We start from the raw sequence: 23628 nt of genomic DNA on the forward strand, positions 1-23628 counted from the left end.
CCACCTCACAAATCTCAAAAGGGCTTTCATTCAACAAGGATACTCTTCCATGGAGATGAATGACACTTTTGAAAGAGCCACCCAGATACCATGTGAAGAATTGCTACAATACAGGATAAAAAACCCCTTGCATCATACACCACTGGTTATGACATACCATTCTTCCTGGGAACCTATATGGAAAATCCTCAAATAATTACAACCTGTACTAGAAGGAGACCCAATTCTCAAAGACATCTTCCCAGAACCACCCATCCTATCCTTTAAACAAGCACTGAGCCTTGCCAAACTCCTCATCACCAGAAGCAAACTTCCTACATCCCAAAATGCACAGAATGGATCCAGACCATCCTGGGACAAGAAATGTAAAACCTGCCAACATACCTCCACTACTGCCCACAACAAAACCATCACCATTACTGCATCTTACATCTGCACCTCCAGAAGTGTAATATATCTCATCCAGTGCACAAAATGCCCTTGTGACAAGTATGTAGGAAAGACTAAACACCAACTGTGCACCAGAATGAACACACACTGTAAATCTATCAAAGACGATACACCCCAATTACCTGTGGGACACATTTCTCACAAGAACACCACTTTCTCTCCAATCTCTCAGTTCTAATCCTCAAAGGGAATTTACAAAATACCATTCATAGATGAGCCTATGAACTTCACTTCATCAGCCTACTGGATACAAAAAATCATGGACTAAATATAGACTTTGAATTTATGATACATTTTAACCTGCTAACATCTGACTTCCCACGTAAACCCTCCACTTCTTACCAGCTATCCTCATTCCCTTCTTGGCCACCCTCCTGTCTCCCAGCCTTTGGCTAGTCACATTCATTCCCCCCCCTCCCCCAAACTGACCACCTCAATTTACATTTTAACTGACTGACTTTCTTGCATATGTATTGGCCTCTGGCTGCTTTATCACTACATCCAGGAAGAGTACAGACTATCTGCAGACTCTTACTCAGCCTGACGAAGGGTGTTAGTGTCTTGCTAAGAAGAATTTTTCCAACTATTTGAGTTGGTCTAATAAAAGATATCGGATTTACCCAAAGAACCTTGTCTGCCTATGTCCTTAGACCAACAGCTATGACCTATACCCCATAAACAGTATCTTGATATTTTAATATATATTTTTTTAAATATAAGGTGGATTTTGGCAAGTTGAATAGGAAATACTGTAAGCATCTACTCATTACTAACCTGTGTTCAGATTTTGTTTAGCTAAATTTTGTTACATGCACAAGTAATCGAAAGAAAAGTTTTATTTACATGCTATACAAATAGATTATTGCAAATGAGCAAAAGTCTTTGTGAATGTGACATTATACATCTGTGTATTCATGATATATACGCACTTCTGATCTTCTGACACTCTGAAGTGATCTAATGCTTTCACTTCTGGTTCGCATATTTGACTTCCTAAATAGCCTGCGTGAAAATGATCTACACATGAAAAAATAAATTATTGGATCCAGACATACATTACATGCAGATAAAAACAGTGTCATCTCCTTGCAGTAATACAAAATTTTATGTGCTGAATCATCTAAAAGTTTATCTAGATGGCTAAAAGTAAATGGTATTCTACACAAGTGATATGGCAGAAAGCAAGTGAAAAATACAGCCACAACAACTCTTATGCTCTGGTTGTGTTTTCGCTTTCTGCTGGATGAACTAATAAATTGCTTGCTTGATTTATATATGTATCTGGATATTGCAATATAACATCCTATTAACACAATCAGCACTACAACAAACATACAGGTGTTGATGTAAATGACAGCCCTGTGCCATTTTACTCCCAAGGGAGATTTGAGTTTTATGCAGTCATCTATATTTTTCTTTGTTGGGTAACCATTTGTAAGAATTAGATTTGGTAAAGCTAAGAAAGCCATGGCAACCCAAACACAAGCAGACAAGATCTTTGTGAAAGTAATGCTGTACATTCTGGAGTCTCCAAATGGCTTTACCACTTTCAAATACCGGTCAATACTGATAAGTCCAAGAAACACAATTGTGGTGTACATGTTTGCATAAAACAAAACTGAGGTATAACGGCACAGAAAAAAGTTGAAGTGCCATGGTCCCAGCTGTGAGTCCTTAATGATTTTAAAGGGAAATGTCAGTGTCATAAGGAGGTCTGCAATCACAATGTTTTTGAGGTAAAAAATAAAACTTGTTTTATTCCTGATGTGGAAAAAAATCCATACTGCTAGGCCATTCAGTAAGATGCTTGCCAGGAAGATGAGGAGGTAAAGCACAGGCAAAACAATGGTTGTAAATTCATTGAATGTGGAATTCCCGGGTAGACCTAATGTGTAATTAGCCGTAACATTGTTGTGGTCCAGATGATAATCTGTAGGAAACATGGAAAGAAATAATTTAAGTGAGGGATTACTATTTGTATAAATAATCATACCTATGTTTTACAACTTGTCGCAGTACTGCCTTTGATTGAACCCAAATGACTTTCAGGTTAACTAGTTCAGAAAACTGGAGCTTGTTGAATTTTTTTAAAATATATGTACCTAGTAGTTGTTAGCCACATTATATTGCTGTTGGAATGTAGACATATTTTTATTATTACATTGAGGGAGGGAAATATTTGTGTGCAGAAAGTAGGATGAATATCAGTAAAATGAATTATGCATTTTGAGTGCCTCTTTTTTTGGTAATGAGAATATTTATTTTAAGAATGCTTTGGTGTTTGGAAAAATCCTTGCATCCCTATTGGCTCATAATTAGTAGTGATCCCAAACATCCCCTTTAGTATCCTTGCATGTACAACTGAAGCAAAGAGGTTAAGATTTCAGTCCCAAGGAGATGGACTCCCAGGCTTGATATGATGCATCTCAGCATCGTGTGCAGCTGGGGGCTGACCTGTGCGAGAGAACCTTCTAGCCAAGCTATCTTTTTTTTTCTGTCCTGGCAGATAGCTGTTACACCACTGCTTTTCTACATTATAGAGAGAACTTGGGATCACAGCCCCCATCACAAGGAGGGATAGTACTTTTTTTCTTTGCAATGTTACAGCTAGAGATGATTTTCTTTTAGTACCAGGCAAGGGCTTAGAGGATCAAGTCCTAAGTCATTTGCCCAGCTGACAGAGGACCTGAGTATAGGCTAAAGTTGGAATGGAGGTATTTCTGCTCTATCAAGCGCTCCCACATCTTGCTCTTCTTTATTTTTTTTTTGGTAATTATCAACATCAATGAAATGTACTAATACCATCATGTTTTGAGCTAAGCTATTTTATATGAAGGACTTTTAAAGATAATTTTCCCCGAGCTGTAAGCTTTTGTTTCTTACTAAGAAGCCACTATATTAAATGTTTCTCTGATAGCTTAGGAGAAATTCATTGCTTGCCATGCTCTCAAAATTCAGAGGAGAGTTTTCTCATGTAAGAAATGTGATTGTTGAACTTCTATTACCCTTCTGAGGGTTTATCAAACAAATTAACATTTTCAGAAACTGTTATAATCTTTCTTACATTACTTGGGTCCCTGTCACAGTTAGGGTGTCATTAACTAGTTATTGCATCTTAAGTTGCAACCTGGCCACAAATTAAAGCAATTAATGACATCATAAAAGAAGTAATAAGCCACAAAGTTATTCCACAAAAAATGTATAACTTTGTGGCCAGTTCCCATGATGCCAATAAATTAATTTTTTATAACATTGCATTGTTTGGTTTTTTTTTCAGCTAAGAAATCCACAGTGATGGTTTTGAAATAATATTGTATTCCTAAATAGATTCTGGCAGTAATTTTGAATTGAGAAAGAATTTTAGTGCATCTGCCCCTGCTATTTAATTTTATTTAGGCAAAATGAATATATTGAGGCATGAGATGGGGAATAAACAAACCAGGACATACTAATTTTCATGCTGAAAGTATATTTCCTGAGTGGTAGACAAGGTTCTTTGGGTAAATCCCATATCTTTTATTAGACCAACTCAAATAGTTGGAAAAATTCTTCTTAGCAAGCTTTTGGGCACAAACACCCTTTGTCAGGCTGACAAAGCATCTGCAGATGGTCTGTCTGCCTGGATGGAGTGGTAAAGCAGCTATGCAAGTAAGCCAGTCAGTGAAAATGTAAATTGAAGTGATCAGTAGGTGAGAGAGAGGTTGTGGGGTGGGGAGGGAAGGGGGAATTAATGTAGCTGTAGCGAAAGACAGGGAGACAGGAGGGTGGTGGGGAAGGGAATGGGGATAGCTGGTAAAAAGTGGAGAGTTTACTTGGGAAGTCGGATGTTAGGCAGGTTATAATGTGTCATAAATTTAATGTCAATATTTAGTCCAAGATTTTTGTGTTCAGTAGATTGATGAAGTGGAGTTCATTGACGAAGGGTGTTTGTGCCCAAAAGCTTTCTAAGAAAAATTTTCCAACTATTTATGTTGGTCTAATAAAAGAGATCAGATTTACCTAACGAACATTGTTTGCCTATCCACTTAGACCAGCATGACTACAATAGAGACTTACACCCCTATTTCCTGAGTAAACATTCATGGCAGGGTGATTTGGAGGAACTCTGTCTAGCCAATGATGGCACAAAAATTAAGCCTCTGTGATATGGTATGCTGAACCTGCAGAATTCTAATATGTCCTTGAGTTGCATAGGAGAGAATCAGTCCCTTTATGCCGTTTGTCTTTCAGGGCTCATGTAGGACAGGATGAGAATGGATGGGTTCTTTTAGCTCAAGGATTATATTAGTTGTGCAAGCCTGTGGGTTTGGGGGATGGAGAGTGGCTTGGTAACCATATAAAGGACTTGTTTGAAAGCAAGCAACATATAGTCAACCAGTTAGCAAAGAATCTGCTTGTGGATTTAAATGCAGTATACTATTGCCATTGTTAGTAAAGTTATGGCCTTGTTTTTGCTTTAATGTTACAGTAAACATTTTTACATTGCTTTGGAGATTAATTGCATTGCTCTTTGGAGAGTCAAAGTACTGTATTAACTTTTGTCTGTGAAGACCGTATTCCTATCAAACAGATAAAGGGGCATTATTTCTTTCATGTTACTGATTGGGAAAGGTGCAGAGGGCTCCGTTCTTTGTTCTACTTTGGTCCTTTTTTTCTACTTTACTGGAACAGTGAGGCCATAAAGCAGGCAAAACTTATGGAGGGGAAGAAGACCCAAAAATATAAGCATACTATCACTTCCTCTTTCCATTGGAAAAAAAAAAAAAGTCTCTAAAACATATAGGATCATGGGCAACCAGAGATGAAGTAAACACTTTGGAAGCAAAAGCAGCCAGACATTAACTTTTAGCCACTTCTGTTACTTGCCTACATTAATGCTGTTGGGAGTCAGAGTACAGAGTTGATTTGGGCAGTTAAGACATGTCTACTGGGTCCAGTGCTGTGCCAAGTGCAGATACCTGTGTTAATTTGTCTTAGCAGGATCAGTTAGGCAGGGCAGAGCATTGTGCTAAGGCACTTAATGTTTCTTTTTATATCTGAGATAGTTGGAATATGGCACTGCATTGTTCTGTGTAGACTTATCCTAATGAACAGAATACATGTTCACCTTGTGGGGGCAAATCTTGGACCAGGTTCTGCCATTTTTAAGCTAATCTACATGTACTGAACTTCTGGTGTTATGAGTGTAGACCAGTTTTATGTACCAAGCTTTTCTGTTCTGTTATGCATATAGATCAGTTTCTGATCACTCATACCCATAAAAGTGTACTGTCTACCTGACCTAGATGATATGCCTCAGGTCATTCACAGAAACTGGCAAAGTGCAGTTTCCTATGCTTCCCTCCCTTCTCCACCTCTCTGCACCTCTGACTTTGCAGTTCTTTAAAATGTCCCGTAACTAATCAATGTGGGTCTTTTTTCCCAATTATTTGCTGAGAAAATTAAGTGTCTTCAGTGATGCTTTGCTGAATTCTGGTTAAATGACTTGCTTTTAAATGTTGCTGTTGATAATAAATACACCCAAACAGGGATCACCATAAACCTTTCTCAATTAATGCATACTTCACAGAACTGTTTTGTATTTACCTGATAGTTTCTTGTATGATGCATTGAACCCCATTCTTCTTGTTGCTTTTGACTTTCAGCTGAAATGGTTTTCAGGAGGCACGCTGGCAACAATGAACCTGGAGATTAGCCTGGGCTGTACTACCTCAACTTCTGAAAAATACAGGAAATGTGTGGGGTTTTTTTTTTAATAAACTAAGAATAAACAGAAGTTTTAGTATAAAGACACCATCATTGAGCAGTTCAGAAAGACAGTGGTCACAGAATGCTAACAGCTGATTGTCTGAAGACCTCATAAGAATTTTTTCGCTTAAACATTCACTAGTTCTTTACGTCTAGGAATGTAGGAATATAGAACTGGGATGAATCTCTTGGGTTATCAAGTCTATTTCCTTGCTATCACAGACAATGTTATCATGTAATCCTCTTTGTACATTTCAAGATCTACTATAAAACTTCTTTGCTCCCACTACCCCCAATGGAAATCTGGTCCATTCCCTCACTGTTCTGATTGTTAGAAACTCTCTTCTGGTTTTGAGCCTAAATTTATTTATGTTCAGTTACTATCCATTTTTTTCTTTTGCCAACTTTGTCCTTTAGCTTATGTAACCCTTCTTCCTCTATTTTGTTTACAGAGAGGTGCACTATTTAAGAGTAGTCATATCTTCTCAGCCATTGTTTTGCTAGTGTAAACAAGCAGTGTTCCTTAAGTCTTCACATCTAAAACAGGTTCACTATTTCCTTGATCATCTTAGTAGCCCTTCCCTGCACCTGTATAATTGTGAGAAGTGGATGATTAGAGCTTTGTACCATGTTCCCGACAAGGTTTTATCATAGCCTTATTTTCTGGTACCATTACTTCCCTACTTCAACTGGAAATACCTAATGTGTCCTAGGTTTTCATTTGCCTTTTTTGTGGACTTATCACTTTGGCTTATAGGCATCCTCCTGTGCTCAGCCTGTGTATGTTAGGTCTTCACTAGTTGCAGTTGATCAGTGACATTTTTGTTGTACCCCTAATGAACTTACACTAATGAATTTCACCCCATTTCAATTGTTCTAGCTCTCAAAATCATCTAATTTTTCCTCCGTAGTATCCTAGTGCTCCTACCTACTGACAATATTTTCCAACTTTATCTGCTCCTGATGACAGTATTAAATAAGATCAATTCTAAGACCAGTACTTGAACTCCCCTAGCAACCACCTTCCAGTTCAGTAGTTTCCCTTTCAGCACTACCTAGTGTTCTCTCCTGCAGCTAGTTTCTAAGTCTCCTTACATTTCTTATTTTAATCCTTATCTTTTCTAATTTTCAATTCTAGTACCAGATCATATGCTTTAAGTGCAATCTAGATAGATTAGTCTTATCCCATTTTCCCCATCTACGAAGTCCAGGTTTTTATTTAAATAAAAATAAAGGCCATGATCTACATTTGTTAAGCTCAGGTTTCATGTCCCTTTTCCCTCCATTTACTTAAGTGATCTTTCCTAAAACCTTGCATGCAACTACATTAAACTAATGGGCTAGGGACAGAAATTACACATAAACTGGTATAACTGATCAGATACCAGTTCAAAGCTGTAACACAACAGATGTTCAGTGCATATAAGCCACTTTCAAAATGCCTGAAATCAGATAAAGTTGGATGGATGTAGTATCAGACTTAGCTGATTTAGGTTGAATCAGTTTACTGAACTTCTGTCCCAGATCATGAGGCTGTAGTTGCCTCGATTTACTTTTTTTCCTTTTTTTTATACTTTAATGGATCCAATTTACCAAATAACAGATTTCACATTCAAGGTAGATCCACTCCCCTAAAACATGACATTTTTTCAGTTCTTGGAGGTAGGTAAACGAATTTCATATCGCTAGCCCTGAATTCCAACTCCACCACCCATTTAAAAGTTCTGTATGAGTGTATGGATTAATTTACAAATGGTAGCTAGACTTCACTACCTCATTTTGCTTAGTCCACATGAACTAAATATTAAAATGCAGTTTGTTGCTAACTTAATGACTCTTTCATTTCTTAGGGGCAGCCACTGCAACAGAGCAGCTTCTTTAAGATACAGTAATTGGCTTTCTACCGAGCCCTTGCTGGTAGAATATCTGTCTTCTCAGTGTCAGAATTCTCATGGGCTAGCTTAAGTTGTTGTACCTGAGTCACTGGCTTCACTAATTATGTTCTATCCCTGATGATTGAATACATAAATATTTGCTCCTCCCCCTTCCCCAGAAGTTGCATTGTGCCAATACAAACAAACAAGAAAATGAGCAAGAAACATAAAAAATCTGCAATAATTCATATGTTAAGTGACTGCATAAAGAATTTACACTGTACTATATATAAAATAAAAATGTATGCTGTGGTTGTGCATTCAACTTTTGAATTAATAAATTAAAGATGCATCACTTAAGATACATCTTTACATTTTTAAATTCAAGAGTTGAATGCACAACCACAGCATACATTTTTATTTTATATATAGTACAGTGTAAACTTTCTATGCAGTCACTTTAACATATGAAGTATTGCAGATTTTTAAGTTTCTTGCTCATTTTATTTTGGTTTGTATTGGCAGTTACACACTACAAAATTCACATCATACTGTTTTGACACTGAACATGATGATATATGTATCCAAGATGAATTAGCAAAAAAAAAATGTCTCCACAAATTGTAGTGTAAGATAATTATTGTTTTGTTTACAATACCGAGTATGCAGCTATAATAGACTCTACCCTCTTGGGTCTTTTTGCCTACAGTACAATAGGAAATCATAACAAGACAACTTTTCAGTATTTAGAAGTAATGACTGCAGTGTCTGCCTCGCATGTTGAAATGAATCTTAAAATCACAGAGAATGAAATCAGTGACACTCCCAACCCTAGTCTTGCCTGTTTTTGATGTAATTCAGTATAACGCTGTTTTGTTTTTTTTGCATGTTTTTCACCCTTTACCATGAACTTCCAGTAAATATATTTTAAACTACCACTAGATGGTAGTAAAGAAGATACTACCTCCCCCCACCCCCTGCCAAATTTTAGGTTTTGTTTTCTGCATTTTAAATGGATTCTTAGTATCTGGGATGATGTGTTCAAGTAAAAAGTGAGGTCTAGGTTGGGGTATTAAATGAAATGAGATTACATGGTGGGCAAGCATTTTAGGTTTGTCTTAGGGCATGTAGATGACAACCCCAATAATTCTAGGGTCGAAAAGAACATTACTAGTGACAAGATGTTCACTGTTAATCTATCACTACTATAGGTAATTTTGTATGAAGATTTTATGATTTTTGAATGGTGTCATCATTTGTACACTCAGGTACTGAATGCATGGCTTTCTAAATTTCCTTTAGAAGGGAAAGGCTCCTCTTGTGGTTTTCCAAAGGCTCTTTGCTTTGCTTTCCAAAGGTCATATATAAGCCAAAGAAGACCATCAAGATTATAAGTGGCTGGAAACTGTCCGGTGTCATGCCTCGGGCTGTATTGTGACTAAGAAAAAACCTCCCAGGCAGAGCACTATTCCCATCTCTCCTGCCATGTCTTGATGAAATACATATTTAGGAGGGGTTCAGTGTGGAATAATATGGGTCCCTGTCCAGGCTTTACTCACGGTACCACTGAAGCTGACATGGGGCTCCGCCGCCCCTACACCATGGCCATTTGCCAACTGCTGATGATAACGTTTTGTGATCTTTAACTGTTTGATGCTGGCTTGCAGTGTGCTCAGCCCTAATTCCTGTGGCGTTTTGTTCTCTTTAGGTGTAATTCCCGTATCCAAAATTGCTCTCCTTTCTCCCAGCAGATCAGTGAGGATTGCTGCATCCTTTTTTGCTAGACTTATATCTCTGGTCTTTTTACTTCTTTTACAGTTATGTAAGAAATAAAGAAAATATTGCTACTAAACACAAATTTGTGACATTCTCTATTTTAGCCATCTTCTAACTATCTCTAATGTATAGAACCTCGCGGCTCTTTCTCTCTTTTATTCTTAATCGAAATAGACCCACTCCAGGGTCCTGCCTTCCCCAATGGTCCTATTCCGGGTGAGGCTCCTGCTCCTGGGCTCTAGGTGCTGGGAGCCTGCTTCCCTGCCTCCTTTTTCTCTAGTACCCTCAGTGCCTTTTAAATCTCCTGCAGTGGCTCACTGGGCTGATGTCATCAGCCACGTGCCACCCATCTGACCCCAGAGAAAGCTCATAAAGTGGCATGGTTCCTGCATGGGTTTCTGTTCAGGTTAGTACTGAGCCTCTCCTTCTGACCTGGGTTCCCTCCAGACCGGGTTGGAGCGGGCTCCAGGGGTTTGGGGTTTGAGCAGCAGATTGAGCTGTGTTCTCGAGCCACCACACTGGTAAGACCTTCAGGATAAATTCCTGGTTAGGAGAATTATTTATTAGAACCAAACTTTATGCTTCTGTTATTTGCTGCCTCTCTTTGGACAGGGTATGGATCCTTAACTGGGTCCTCAGGGAACTAGCAACAGTAACTTTAAATGCCCCACAAGAAATAGACAGAATGCTGGCTTTTTACTTTTATTATATCAGATATTTATACATGAGGAAGAGCAGAGAATTACCTGTGAAGAGCAAGGAACATGGTCTCCTTTTTACAGGAAGCCATTTATTGACAGATGTCTTGAATATCAGTGCCCTTGTTTCCTCAATTTGTTGAATAAACTGTTGTTTAATGAGGATGCTTCTTAGATTTCCCTCAATTTATTCTTTTAATTTGCATCATTCAGTATTCTCTCTGCTTCTTGGTAAAGACAGCCAAATGGCAGGCCATGATTTACTTTAAGCAGAGGTAGGAGCACCAACCCTACAATTAAATTCTTAAGCTCCTCCTCATTTTGAACCAAATTCTTACTTTTGTTGGGACACTATATTCCAGTGTCCTATCAGTGTGGCTATTCACATTGCAGCTTAGTCATGGTCTGTTGCCTTACTTAGACCAGTGGCTCTCAACCTTTCTGGACTCCAGGCACTCTTCCCTAACTTTTGTGAATTGTGTAGCACCCAATTTAAAAAACTAATTCATATATTGCAATATTGCCTTGCAGTGGGACTGGGCAGTAGGGTTGGGGGATTGTCCAGCCTGAGCCTGAACATTGGGGGGTTATCCAACCTGAACCTGGCTGATTTACTTATGGCCTTGTCAGACCTTACCCTGTAAAGTGAACAAATGTTGACTGACTTAGTGCCATTTGGCTTAGTGGAACAGTTAGATGGTAAGGCAAAAAACCTGTTCTGACTGCTCCTTATCTGCATAGCTGTGACTTTCCACTAGAGGCTTGTGGAGCAGGAACAGGATTAGGTGCTAGAGATGGGACTAGTCTTGCTAATTCTGGTGGGCAGAGTGAGTGCCGCAGCCCCAGCGCCTCCTGATGCTCCTTGGACTGGCTCTGCTTCCAGATCTAGCAAGCCAGTTTGAGGGGGGAGGGAGAAGATAGGGTGGGAGGAAACACCTCCCTGATGCTGCTCACACTGACTCTGCTCTCAGCTTGGCTCCAGGAGCACAGCCTGTAGTCGAAGGGGAGGGACAACTCAGGCAACCGTTTTAATTAGATCACCAAGCTCTGCTTTAAATCGAAATTGGTTTCCTGTCTCTATTATTCCTAATGGGATGCTGCTTCAGAAGCTGACAGAAGCCTTCCAATTTCCTCCTTCCCTTCATGTGTTTAAATTACCTCTTTTTTGTCCTGGATAGTGTTCTACATTTTTGCACTGAAGTAACTGGCACCTTTTAGACCAGAAGCAGCCAAATAGCTGTTTACTTACTGATGCTAGACCACAACTTCTATCATGCTAGGGACTTTCTTATAAACCACAGATTTATGACAGTCTTACCTATTTCTTCCTACTTTCCCCACCCCGCCAGACCCAGAATATGGGTCTAGCTGAGGAGGACTGAGCCAAATCTATGGGTCTGGCTAAGCAAGGAAAGCATGACAGTTGCAATAAAGCAGTAGAGTTCATTACCACCTTTTGTTGCCCCCATTGATTTTGCCTTTCATGTGACACAACAAAGAGTATCAATGTCTATTTGCTCAGTATTTGTGCTACCAGAAAAAAAAATAATGGCAGTACAAATGAGACATCAGGCAGTGTCTGTTTCCATCCTAATAAGTGATCTGCAGTTAAGTGCGAATATGTGGGGGTAAACCAATCCCTTTGTAATATGAGCAGCTGCACTGCATGGACCTGTCTGATTTACTATTTCTTCACTGGTCTGTATTTCTTAGTGTTTATTCTTAGGACTGTGGGGAAACATTGCCATAGCTTTTTGGTGATGAATTCTGAACCACTCTGATTCTTTCCCAGTGAACAGTGGGAGAACTTGTTTGTCCTTTTGTGGGCGGGTTTTGGAGGACAGTCAACACTCGAGTAACTTGGCCTGTTTCCTTACTGCAAAGAGTAAAAAGAGTTGCCAGCTCAAGACAGTTCAGAATCTGTGCTCTAATTGTAACAGGTAGCCCCTACCTTGCATCACTAAACTTGCCTGAGAAGGAAGATTTTGTCTATGGATGGATGCAGAATTAAGGGTTGCACCCAGCTGTGGAACCCTGCAGTATAGCCATGCTGTTGCACTGACCTCCTCCCTTGGAGCTTTACTACTGTGGTAGTTGAGAAGCTGAATAAATCTAACTGTGCTTGATGCTGTATGAACTTATGCTAAAAAGGTAATCCCTGTCACAAAACAGGTTTTCTCTTTAACAGAGTTTTACGGTAATGGTTGAAAAGTATGTCTAGTAAGTGAGAGCACATCTTTGGAGTTGGACAGTTCTGAGATAATTCTGAATTCTCTCTAAGTGAAGTCTCCACATCAGTCTTTTGCAGAGATGATGCCGCATCCTGTGAAATCTTGTCAAGCCAATGTGTGTTAATCAAGACAGGCAAGGCAATTGTAATAGCATATGTTACTTAATAAAGAAGGTGGGGTTGAACAAGCCCTCTTGGGTTATCTCAGAGTAAGCCTATTGTATCTCTGGACTTGGAAAAACCTCACGGTGATGACATGGTCCATCTCACAGGAAATATCAGATCCTGAGAGGAAAATTTGTACTCCCTTGAAATTTATACTACTGCTCCATATATTGTTTTCTTTTGGTGTGGGAAACAAACTCCCCCTTTCTTTTCTCCCTCTAGCAAAGGGAGAGAGATCTGTAGGTTTTGCAAAATCTTATCAAATTGGTGATGGCTTCATTAACTCTGATAAGTTACTTTTTTGTTGCCTGTAAATATTGTTTCTGTTATGGAAACAACTGACCTCTAAATATGTCTTGTTGCTTGTTCCAGTTAGCCATTTTTTCTTTTCTCTAACCAATTTTATCCAGCTGGGTGTGTCTTAGTTCTTGCCTTTTTAAATTTGTATTTGTTTACAATGTCTTTGCAATTTGCACTGGGGAAGCTCAGAAACACCCAGATGGTCTGTTTTTCCATTGGTTCTTCATACTTGTTCAGGCAGGTGTGACATTTAAGGTACAGTAAAAGCTACATCTTTACTCAGTTAGAAAAGTAACTCAGTAGTTAGCACTTTTGTGGTTTATATGCTTGCTTGCCTTGTGTGGGGTTTTTTTGCCATCCATTAAAATAAAAAGATGGCAGTTGCAATACATGTAGGTTAAATACATGTTGTTGCATAGATGGTGCAACCTTTTGCCACTGATGTTGATAGACTGGTTTATATTCATGATTGATAAAACCTTAGATGATAATTAAATCCCAGGTTACATGATACAATTATACAGGGAGAAACTGGATGACTATATGGAATTTCTGACGAGTAAAACATTGGGTCCTTGTCCTGTTTAGATGTAGAAGGGGGAAAAGTTTAGAAATTGTTGAAGGGAAATCTGTGTAACCCTAAATTGTAGTGCTCCTTTTCCTATCTGTTTGCTATTATATTGCTTCTTTGTCTTTCCCAAACTCTATTGCTTATTTTAGGTCATGAGTCTGAAGTCTTTAAGTTTATTAAAAAAACCCACAACTGAAATATGTTTAGTAAAGTGTAATGTTGTTGATATGGCTTTTTGCCAGTTAATCCAGTCATCACCATAAACTTTGGTAAATAGCTGAATTAAGAACTTAAATCATGGAAATGTGAGACTGTATATCACATTTACTATTGTCTAATTGAAACTATTTCTTATTTATCTAAAATAACCTATTCCTTACATGCTATTTATTGGAAAATACTAATATATAAGTTTTTAAGGGGGGAAAAACACTGTCTTAATTGTAATATAATGGCATATGTGTGCTTATAACATCAACAGACAGATAAATGATACGTACCATATCAATCTTTCCTAACCTATGTCTCTGCCCTTATGTACTGTGCCCCTCTACTGAGGCAAACCTTATTCTCACTTCTCCTCTTAATTTTTTCTTCTCCCACTTACCTCTCTTTGTTTTTCTCTGTGCTACTTTTGTGTCTGGAGTGACCTTCCCAGAAGCTGACTAGGCTACCAAATTTTTTTTCTTGCTCAGGTCCTTCCCAAAACATCATTATTTCCACACCAGCTACAAGTTGTCTTAATTTAGCGTGTAAAAATGTATTATATCTGTCAATGTTCATGTGTCATGGCTAAGTGCATGATTTTATTTCTGCAATCCTTGTTTTCCTTACTCAATGCCTCTCTTGTTTGGTACTTTTATTAGTTACATTACTTTTCACAATACAGTTTGAACTCTTGGAGCAGAGGGCATGCCTTTGTAAGAGTCAGCCCACTTCTGAGAGCTGGATAGATGATTATAAAATCTATCCCATACAGGTATAGCTTGTTGGTTATGGAACTGGCACAAATATTCCTGTATAAGCAAACAACTGTCACCTTCACTTAGGATAGTTTTGTCTAGATTTAACACTAGACAAAAGCATCAGAGTGCATACTAGACATACAGGTTAGAAAATAGATGCTTAACTAGGGACACAAACTCTGTTCTATTTTATATAGATGTTTTTGGTTTGGGTATTTTTTTATTTTTGTTTACCACAATCATCACTATTAGATGCACTATTATTTAGCATCTAATCGTATTCTGATACTGGAATGAACATGTTAGCTAATATCTGTTATATGGTGTAAGTTCTTTGAAATATTGAACACATTGCAATCCAGTTTGGTCCAGTCTGTGTAAGGTTCAGCAGAGTGGTGTAACATAAAGTTCTGTAAGTGTTCAGTTTACTTCTGTTGAGAATACTACCCCACTGGGGACGATTCTTATTTGATAGGTTTTATGTCAATTTTCAGTATAAAAAGGACAGAAAATCTGACCCAGAAAGTAACTTTTTTTTTCTTTACGATGTGTCTGAACTTGTGTTTCATTACAATATGGAAACAATCTTAGTCATACTCAAAAACAGGAACCATTGCCTGAAGGCAGAAAACATCTTGCCCGCTTCAGTATTTAGTACAAAATCCCCTCCTTGCTCTTCAAGTTCCTCCTCAGACTTCCCCCCCCAAATCTAATCTTATCTGTCTCTATGCTCATCTAACACCAAGCTTCATTCACTACCACCCCTGAGTTGTACAGTTTTGTAACAAACTGTTTCAGCTCATCAAATCCTAAAAACTACTACTTCTTACTGGCCTTACTTTCTAGTTTTACTTCAGAATGTATCAGGCAACTATTTTCTGGCTTAGGGATTAGGTAACTGACACCTTATTTGGGATCTCATCAGAAGTATTGAGAATTGTAGCTATGCACACTGACCTGTTTTCTGGCCCTAGTCCCTCCACTTCAGGGGTGTGGCACATTCCTAAGGTGCTAGAAGAAGTCCACAGATAAATGGATTGCAAATGAAAGGACTTCAGTCCCTAAGGCTGTCAGTTCAAAATTTATTTTTAAAATGCACAATTCAATGTTTTTATAAAGAAAAGGGGAATGGTTTGTTGGGAGTTAACATCCTAGTTCTCAAATGCAGTCATTAACTCTAAAACAGACATCCAACCATTTTTTTTTTACCATTCTCATTATCTCTTTCCAACCGATAATTACACATTACATGTGCAATACATTACTAATACATGTACTGTATCTTATTGATTATTAGACTAGCCTAGTAATATCATCAAAATAATCACATACCTCCAAGTAACTTAGTTTTGCTGGCAAAAAATTCTAGTATAAACCAACTTTTCGTGCCAAATTCTGCACTTGTGTATGCTGATTTAAACTTAAAGTACTTTTATTCTCTGGTTTCACACTTTTCTAGCTGAGTGGAATTTGGGTTTTATACTGAATGCTACTTGAGATTGTTGTTGACAAAGGTATGAATAAGATATTCCAGGACAGGAGACAGAGCATCACCTAATGCAAGTGAAGTTTCAGAGCTGGCTATAGACCTAGTCCTAAACGTAGCAGGCCTAGAGCCTATTTAGCGACATACTGACGTGTTGCGATTCAAACCAGGGTGTCATGGCACCATGGAGTGCCTTGAGATCCTTTTAAGGGTGTTACAGTATGTCATGCAATATTAGCACTGTTAGATGAGAAAACATGTAGGTGTCACTCTATAGAGATTTCAAATACGAAATCATAGTTTCAAAAACATTTTGAGCTGCGTGCAAAATATGCTTTGTTGTTTTTCTGTAGTCTAAAAACAAGTGAAACATAAGAGTTTTTTCTGAGGTGTGCCTTGACTCTAAAAAAATTGAGAACTGTGGTATGACATTCATGTCCTCAGGGCATACCTTTATTTTCCCAAATTAAATTGTAGGAGGTTTCCTTGGTTTTCCTTCCTGTTCAGTAGCATTAATTTTGGAAGAGCCTGCTTGGATACTGAGGGGGCTAAAAGTTTTTCCTTGGAACTTACTTTTCACGTATTGGGCAGGTAAATTGAGTAGTATTTGTAGTACATGCTTTCAACTTTTCTTTTTATTCACAAAATATTCTCAGCTCAGATTTAACTAATATTCTTTAAACTGTGTTGCAGTGTTAACAAGACTTGCCAAACTGATTGTTTATTGCTGTATTGTCCCACATATATTGGTCTTTACTTGTTCTTCCTGGGGTCTCTTTTTTAAAGAACCTTCTATTCCATTTTTTTTTTTAAGAGGCAAATACTTTTCTTTGCAGAGGTGACATAAAAATGGATAAAGCTCTGTGTGTGTGTGTGTGTGTGTGTGTGTGTGTGTGTGTGTGTGCGCGCGCACGTGCGCATATGCTTAACCATTACTTAGTGTTTATTAAATCTATTTTCAGAGCCTAATTATTTGTGATTTTTATCTTTCTCCTTGAATCTGCATAACAGCTTGTCAGTAGTGATGACATGTTTTATGAGTTGGCAATACCATATATATTTCCTGACCAGAAAGTGGAAACTCTTGTCATGAGTTGATTTCATGTTTGCCATGCCATGTTCTTTTTAGATACAAGTTGCAATTTGTTTCTCACAAGAGGACCTTTTCTGTACATAAAAGGGCGAGTTTAGAAGCTAAGAGCAAAAGGAGATCTATATTATTGTTTGCAGTGCTAGGTTTTGTAGACCTTTTAAGTGCATGGTGGCACATTGTCTTTGATTTTTTTGTTTTTTTTGTTTTTTTGTGCTCAATACATGTGCATAGTTTTACTTTGACCCTTTATTTATTTATTTTTGTTGATGAAATAGATGCATTTCAGAGTATAACTACAGCACAATCATCTCCTGGAAGACATTCATGTGTAACATCCTTAATCACTGCTGTTCATGTGATCAGTCTGTTCAGACTAAAGTGCTTACTCAGAGTTTCAAAACTGAACAAACTCAGCAGTGCTTTTCAACTCACCTGCTCTAGTACTAGGGCAAAGTAACTTCTAAAAAGATCCAGTGCATAAGCACTGTTTTGTGCTTCATTTGCTATTACAAATGCTCCCAAGAGAATGCTGCCAACAGATCTGTGGGCCAGCATACCACCAGATGGTAGCTGGAACTGCTTTTTCTGAAGCTGAGGGCAGCACAGGTAGATGATAGTTGATTGTGGTGGTTCCTATTTCTCCCCTGAAACTGGTAGGCTGTCTTTAGGCAGTGGGTTCCTTTCAGTCCTTTGATGGCTTCAGTGCAGAGATGAGGAATTTATTAGGAGACTACTTTCCCCTTTTCTTGAAAAGGAGGTGCTATTAACTATATCACTAGTCATGTCTATAGGTTCAGGTACAAGGGGAACCTGGCTGCAGGCTAACTATCATCTTTAGTCATGCTTTGAGAATCCCTTCCACACTTTGAGAATACCAATCCTAAATGAACCAGCCATCGTAATTCTAAAGCACTCAACTTTCTCAGCAGATCTTTTGTATATAACAGAAGACTTTGTGCTTTTATCAGGAAAACCCTGGCCTTGGGTTCTGGAAATCTCTCTAACTAGGCATTTCTATCCTGTTCATCTGTCCCTGAAATTTCCCATGGTCATCTGCTTTTCTCTTCATTTTTCTTCCTCTGTTGTTCATTTGGCATATTCTGTCAGCCTTGAGATTTATTTGAAATAAGATTTTTTTTAAAGATGCTTTCGTGACCCTCTCTGTTTGTTTAGTTGGTATTTTGTTCGTTTTCCTGATTCCATCACTGGAATAACTTTTATATTTGCCTTACCTTTAAATCCTTTTCTTCAGCCCACTATTCTTCTGTCAGAGTTAAGAAATGCTAGATGAACAGCTACTTTCATAATGTTAGTTTTGGCTCTTGTGCATTTGTTCTGTATACAGAATATTGTAGATATTTTTAAAAGAAAAAGTATATGACTAAAGACTTTATTGTAGTCTGGACACAGTGAAGCTGAGGGAAGGTTTTCCAGACAATCTTAATTCTAAGTAATTTTAAGCAAATAACTTTGAACCAATGTTACTTTATTTTGAAATATTTTCTTTGTATGCATTTCTAAATTTTTATTTAAAAGGGAAAAAGTTTGAGCAAAGTCTCATGTGCTACTGTCGCACTTTCTCTCCCAAGAAAGCATGGGAGCAGGCTTTTGAACTCCTTTTTTGGGACAATGTTATACACCATTTCTATTTAAGCTGCAGGACTTGCTGCATTAAGTGTAAATTGGAGAAACGGATGGGATGCCTGACTCTGGGTCCTATTCCCTCTTTATTAATAGCTACAGGCATTCTCTGTGTAGTGGCAGCAGCAGCAGCGGTTGCTGATCTGGGTACCCAAAACCCAGCTTTTAAATGTTCACGTTCAGTTGTTCTTTCGGATTGTTGAGAATTTTTTCCAAGGAATACAAATAAGAGATTGGGGAATGAAGATTTGCAGGAGTTACCACAGACAAATCAGGGTGGACACAAAGGGGAAAAAGAAAGATTTTTCTATAAATTGAGAGTTTTCCTTGTCAAATTTACTCAGGGCTTGTCTATGTTATGGTAGTGGTAGGTCTTAGGTAGGATGGGACTGACCATGGCTGGGAAAACCAAGTCATCTCTCCAGTGAACTTGAGACTAAGCACTGGGGACAAGCCTGGAGCAACATCATTACTAAACTTCTAGCTCTGGAGCATGTCAGCAGACTTGAATAGGCAAAACATGTTCTGTCTTATCCTCTCTGGGACCCATCAGTGACACAACCTAGAGACGCCTTTAAAGTCCTAATGTTAGAAGTGGGATCTTTTCTTGAAAAGCTGTAAGTGCATTTTATAAAGATGTCTTAGAAAGCTTTAAAAAAAGTAGCTTAAAAAAAGTCTCTGTGCTCATTCTCATTAGCTGCTGCCTTTCCTATCAGCAGTTGGTTTGCTATTTCACTTAACCTAGCTGACTTATAAAGGCAGCAGTTTGAATAATGTGGAAGATTCCATAAAGGCACTTCTCTGTGCTTTGTGATATCATGAATGTCTCATTATCAACCCTTTTCCAACTTGAAATATTTCAAACTGTTATATGAACATAGTGTATTTAATTAGACTAGGTTTAGTGTCATGGGCTCTGTTACTATTGGCATGACTTTGCCTACTGGCTACTTAGGTCAGTCAGGCTATCCTTTGTAACTTAAGGGGTAGGGACAGACCCTGAAAAGTCAGAGCTTGAATTAATTCAATCTTTGCAGGTTAGTCTAACCTGTAGTTCTTGAACCAGTTTGCAAGTGGATAGACTTTACTTTTAAATCAAGAAATGCAGGCACATGCCTGCAGTGGCTCAGACTAGAAGCTGGGGGGACTAAAGCAGCCCTCCCTTCCCTTCCACAATACTGAGCTGAGGGGGTGGAGGGTGGTACATGGCCAGGCCCTGGCAGGACACTGTGATTAGGGACAGGTTTAAACCTCCACCCTGCCTGCACAGTCCTAGGCTTGTCCTGGCTCATTGCTCAAGGGGCAGGAGTGTTTGTTGCCAGACTTCAGCCCCTGGCTAGCACTCTAAGGCAAAGGGGGAGGGGGAGGGGTTGTGCACACATCTGTTGATAATACTGAGATTTTCAATCTCCCTGTCCATCCCTGCCTCTTCATACTGTCTACCACAAACCTGACAGACAAGCAAGTCAGCAGGGAGCTGATAACACAAAGCTTATCACAGCCCATCAAGAAAACAAAAGTCTCTCTCATTAGTTCAAGCTTTTCTAAAAAAGCTTTTCCCAAGGATGGAATGGAGGGGCATTACCAGCTGACCTGTTGATTAGCTCTAAAAAGCCCTAAGCAGACACTATTCTGTCTGCTTTTGTCCCAGTGAAATTGGAGACTCACACACATGCGTAGACACCTTTCAACATTAGTTAGCATGGGGGTGGTGTGACTGTGACCAGATGCTGACTGGGGTCTGTGCTCTGGGAGAGAAGAGGGAGGGACAGAGTGGGGGATTCCTATTTGAGAGGCAAGAGTTGGGGGGGAAGCCAGGCAGATGCTGCTGTGCCTGCAGTCTCCAACCTCTCAGCCAGCCTAAGCGGTGATAGTGCTCCAGTGAGGGAGGAGAGGGGCAGGGCCAGCCCTGCTCTCTAGAGCAGACAGCACAGTCCAGCCCAGGGCTGAAAAGCATGCTGGCCTGCTGTGGGACTCTGATTTAACTTAAACCAGGAAGGGGTCTGGGACAGAAGTTCCATAAACTGGTTGGACCCAACTGAGTTAAACCTGGTTGAATGTCGTAAGACTTATCTTAAACCAGTTTCAGCCATTTTGAAAATGATTTCTGTGTACTGAACTTCCGTTCTGTTACAGGTTTAAACCAGTTTCTGATCACTTAAGCTGGTTTATATGCAACTTCTGTCCCTAGCCTAAATGGCTTTGCTGGTAATTCTCTTCACAAAAAAGAAATTCAAAGTCTTTAGTGAGGAAGGAAATTTCCCCAGTTGGCTTGATCACATAATTTTACTAACTGTATTTTTTGTCCTCTGCCTATGTGTATTTTCTTTTTCTGTATGTATTATTTGGTGCCCTACTTAATCGTTTGTACAGGTAGGATCACCAGACTTCCTGGTTTACATAGAGCATCTGGCTGTTGATGTACTGTTCTGTCTTTGTGCTTATATTCATGAGGAGATAAAATTCACTTTGGTGCACTTCCTCCATTCTGACTCCACTTTATTAATGTAGAAGGAATTTAAAGGATTCAGTGCCTCATGTTGCATTGATTTCAGAATGACTTTCTACTTCAGTTGTATGTATATTAGGTAGACTGTTCCAAGCCCAAAGTGCCTGCAGAGCTTTGAGCTTTGGAACAGCCCAGATGTTGCGTGCTAGTGCATGAATGGTTGCCTTGTGCAGGTGTTGAATGAGCTGCCCTCCCTCCCCTAAAGGGAAGCACCAGTAGCCAGGGGGTATATACTAGGAATGAGACTGCAAGGTGTAGGGGAAAAAGCGAATTGTAAGAATAGGAAGATGATGTAGGAGGAGGAAGACAGACATACAGAGGCCATAGGAGGGAGCAAGGCAGTCCAACATTTGATAGTCCCCCCTGTCATATTCCAGATCTCTGAGGCAAACAGATGCTTTCTGTTTCTAAAACCTTAACATGTCAACCTCTTCCCCTCATACCTGTTTCATTTCCTTACTAGCAGACTCCTTTAGCCTTGGAAACCCATTTACTTATAGAAGCAAAGTGATGGCCTTACACCCAAACAAGACAAACATACCACCTTTCAGCAGGCTACTCCTGTTTGTTTCTACACAGCCTCCCGAACAGTAGGGTGGCATGCTGAAGATTACCAATGGGAGAAGTAGCAGGGTGATCCACATTTATAAATAAAACTGAAAAAAATGAATTTGTGTTCTTTTTTAGCCCCAAGACTAAAATGATACAAGAAAATACTTGTTTGGAGTTGTAGTTATAGAGATGTACTAAAGTTGTTCGTATAACCTGGTGGGTGCAGTACTGAACATGTAGTGTCAGAGGATCAATGTTTGTAACAAGACTCCAGGTGTAATTTTTTTAAAACAAGTTACTAAAACCTCTATCATTGGAAAATAAATCCAGACCTACTTAGAACAAGACCAAACACTCATCATGGGAAAATGGTGCTGATGACCAGGGTACATACTGTATAGTAAATCAGTGCTCATTTTTAAAATCTAAAACTGATTTATTGTTACAGTTGAATCTTCCTTGGTAACTGAGTGTCAGATTATTAAATGATGTGGGTTTTGACAATGTCTTCTGGACTTCCTGAACTTTGATCAGAAGTACAGCTCATATGCTTCGTAAGTTGTTTGTTAAAAGCTATGTGGTTCTTCCAGTGAACCTGACAAGTTTTAACATGATTTCAGAGGAGTTTGAAGGAAGGTAGCCCTTATGCTGTAGAAGTACATTGAAAAAGGGAGTGAAAGAGCTTGAGCTTAAACATTTTCTAATGTATTTGACAATTAGTTATTTCTGCTTAATATGAGCTACTTCACATTTGAGAAGCAACATTTGTTATTAAGGCTCTGAACTTTTACATTTGTGGACATACCTTAAGAGAAACTACTAATAGCTTCTTATCTTTTGAAAACAGAAATTACCCTACACTAAATTTTGAATAGATTGAAGAGCAATAAAAGCCTGTTAATGGCAAACCTTCAGCTTGTTTCATTAACATGATTTCTAATTTATGATTCTAAGTATTTTTAAACAGCAGGGTTTTAACCTTCATTCTTCATCTGCTTAATAGTAGTTAAGAACAAGGTGAGTTATACAACAATTTATCAGACCCTTTTGAGATCATTCAAAATTTACTTACTTGTCATCATTCTTGCTGTCCATTCGTGGCTCTGCCGCATCTCCAGAATGCCTTAAATTCCTCAGGCATGTGCTTTGTAACTAATTCAGGCATAAAAGTATAACTTGCAATAACGTGAGAGAAAGCATCACTGGAAACAGATTTCTCACTTTTGCTTGTACTTCGTGACATTCAATCAAAGTCAAAATTCTCTCAACTGGGAGCAACTGGAGCAACTAGCTTTCTCATTACTGAATGACTCATGCTAGTGTAGGTGATATCTTCAAATGTAGTGTTCACTTCCTGGGTCTTCAGTAATACTAAGGCTAAAGAAGCAGACAGTGATTCACCTGAAGAGGCGGATTCATGTCTTTAAAGGCAGAGATGTTAATGTAGGAGATATTGTAAAGAGGCTGAAAGCACGCTTTGTATTCAGTCATCCTGTGCCAACCCTGCAGCCCCAGAAACTGGCACAAGAAGTAAGGGGGAGTTCCCACTTTTATACAGAAAATCATAGGG

At 38.8% G+C, this 23628-nt stretch overlaps 2 protein-coding genes across 6 annotated transcripts in view; one reads left to right on the forward strand and one right to left on the reverse strand.

The window, feature by feature from the left end:
• MED12L (mediator complex subunit 12L) overlaps window positions 1-23628 on the forward strand; it is a 310161-nt gene that overhangs the window by 172650 nt on the left and 113883 nt on the right. The window lies entirely within an intron of this gene.
• GPR87 (G protein-coupled receptor 87) lies at window positions 1269-23582 on the reverse strand. The gene is made up of 3 exons (XM_006259159.3): window positions 23131-23582; window positions 6037-6168; window positions 1269-2380 (listed from the first exon to the last, which is right to left on the reverse strand). The coding sequence occupies exons 2-3, from the start codon at window positions 6068-6070 to the stop codon at window positions 1347-1349; spliced, it is 1068 nt and encodes a 355-aa protein (XP_006259221.1). The 5' UTR covers window positions 6071-6168; window positions 23131-23582; the 3' UTR covers window positions 1269-1346.

Source organism: Alligator mississippiensis, chromosome 7 (genome assembly GCF_030867095.1).
Source record: "Alligator mississippiensis isolate rAllMis1 chromosome 7, rAllMis1, whole genome shotgun sequence".
Lineage (NCBI taxonomy): Eukaryota > Metazoa > Chordata > Crocodylia > Alligatoridae > Alligator > Alligator mississippiensis.

Excerpts from the sequence above, each read along its gene's own strand:
- GPR87 (XM_006259159.3), bottom strand. The coding sequence starts at position 6,070 with ATGGGGTTCAATGCATCATACAAGAAACTATCAG. Across the intron at positions 2,381-6,036 it reads ATCATACAAGAAACTATCAG|ATTATCATCTGGACCACAAC; the intron begins GTAAATACAAAA and ends TGTTTCCTACAG.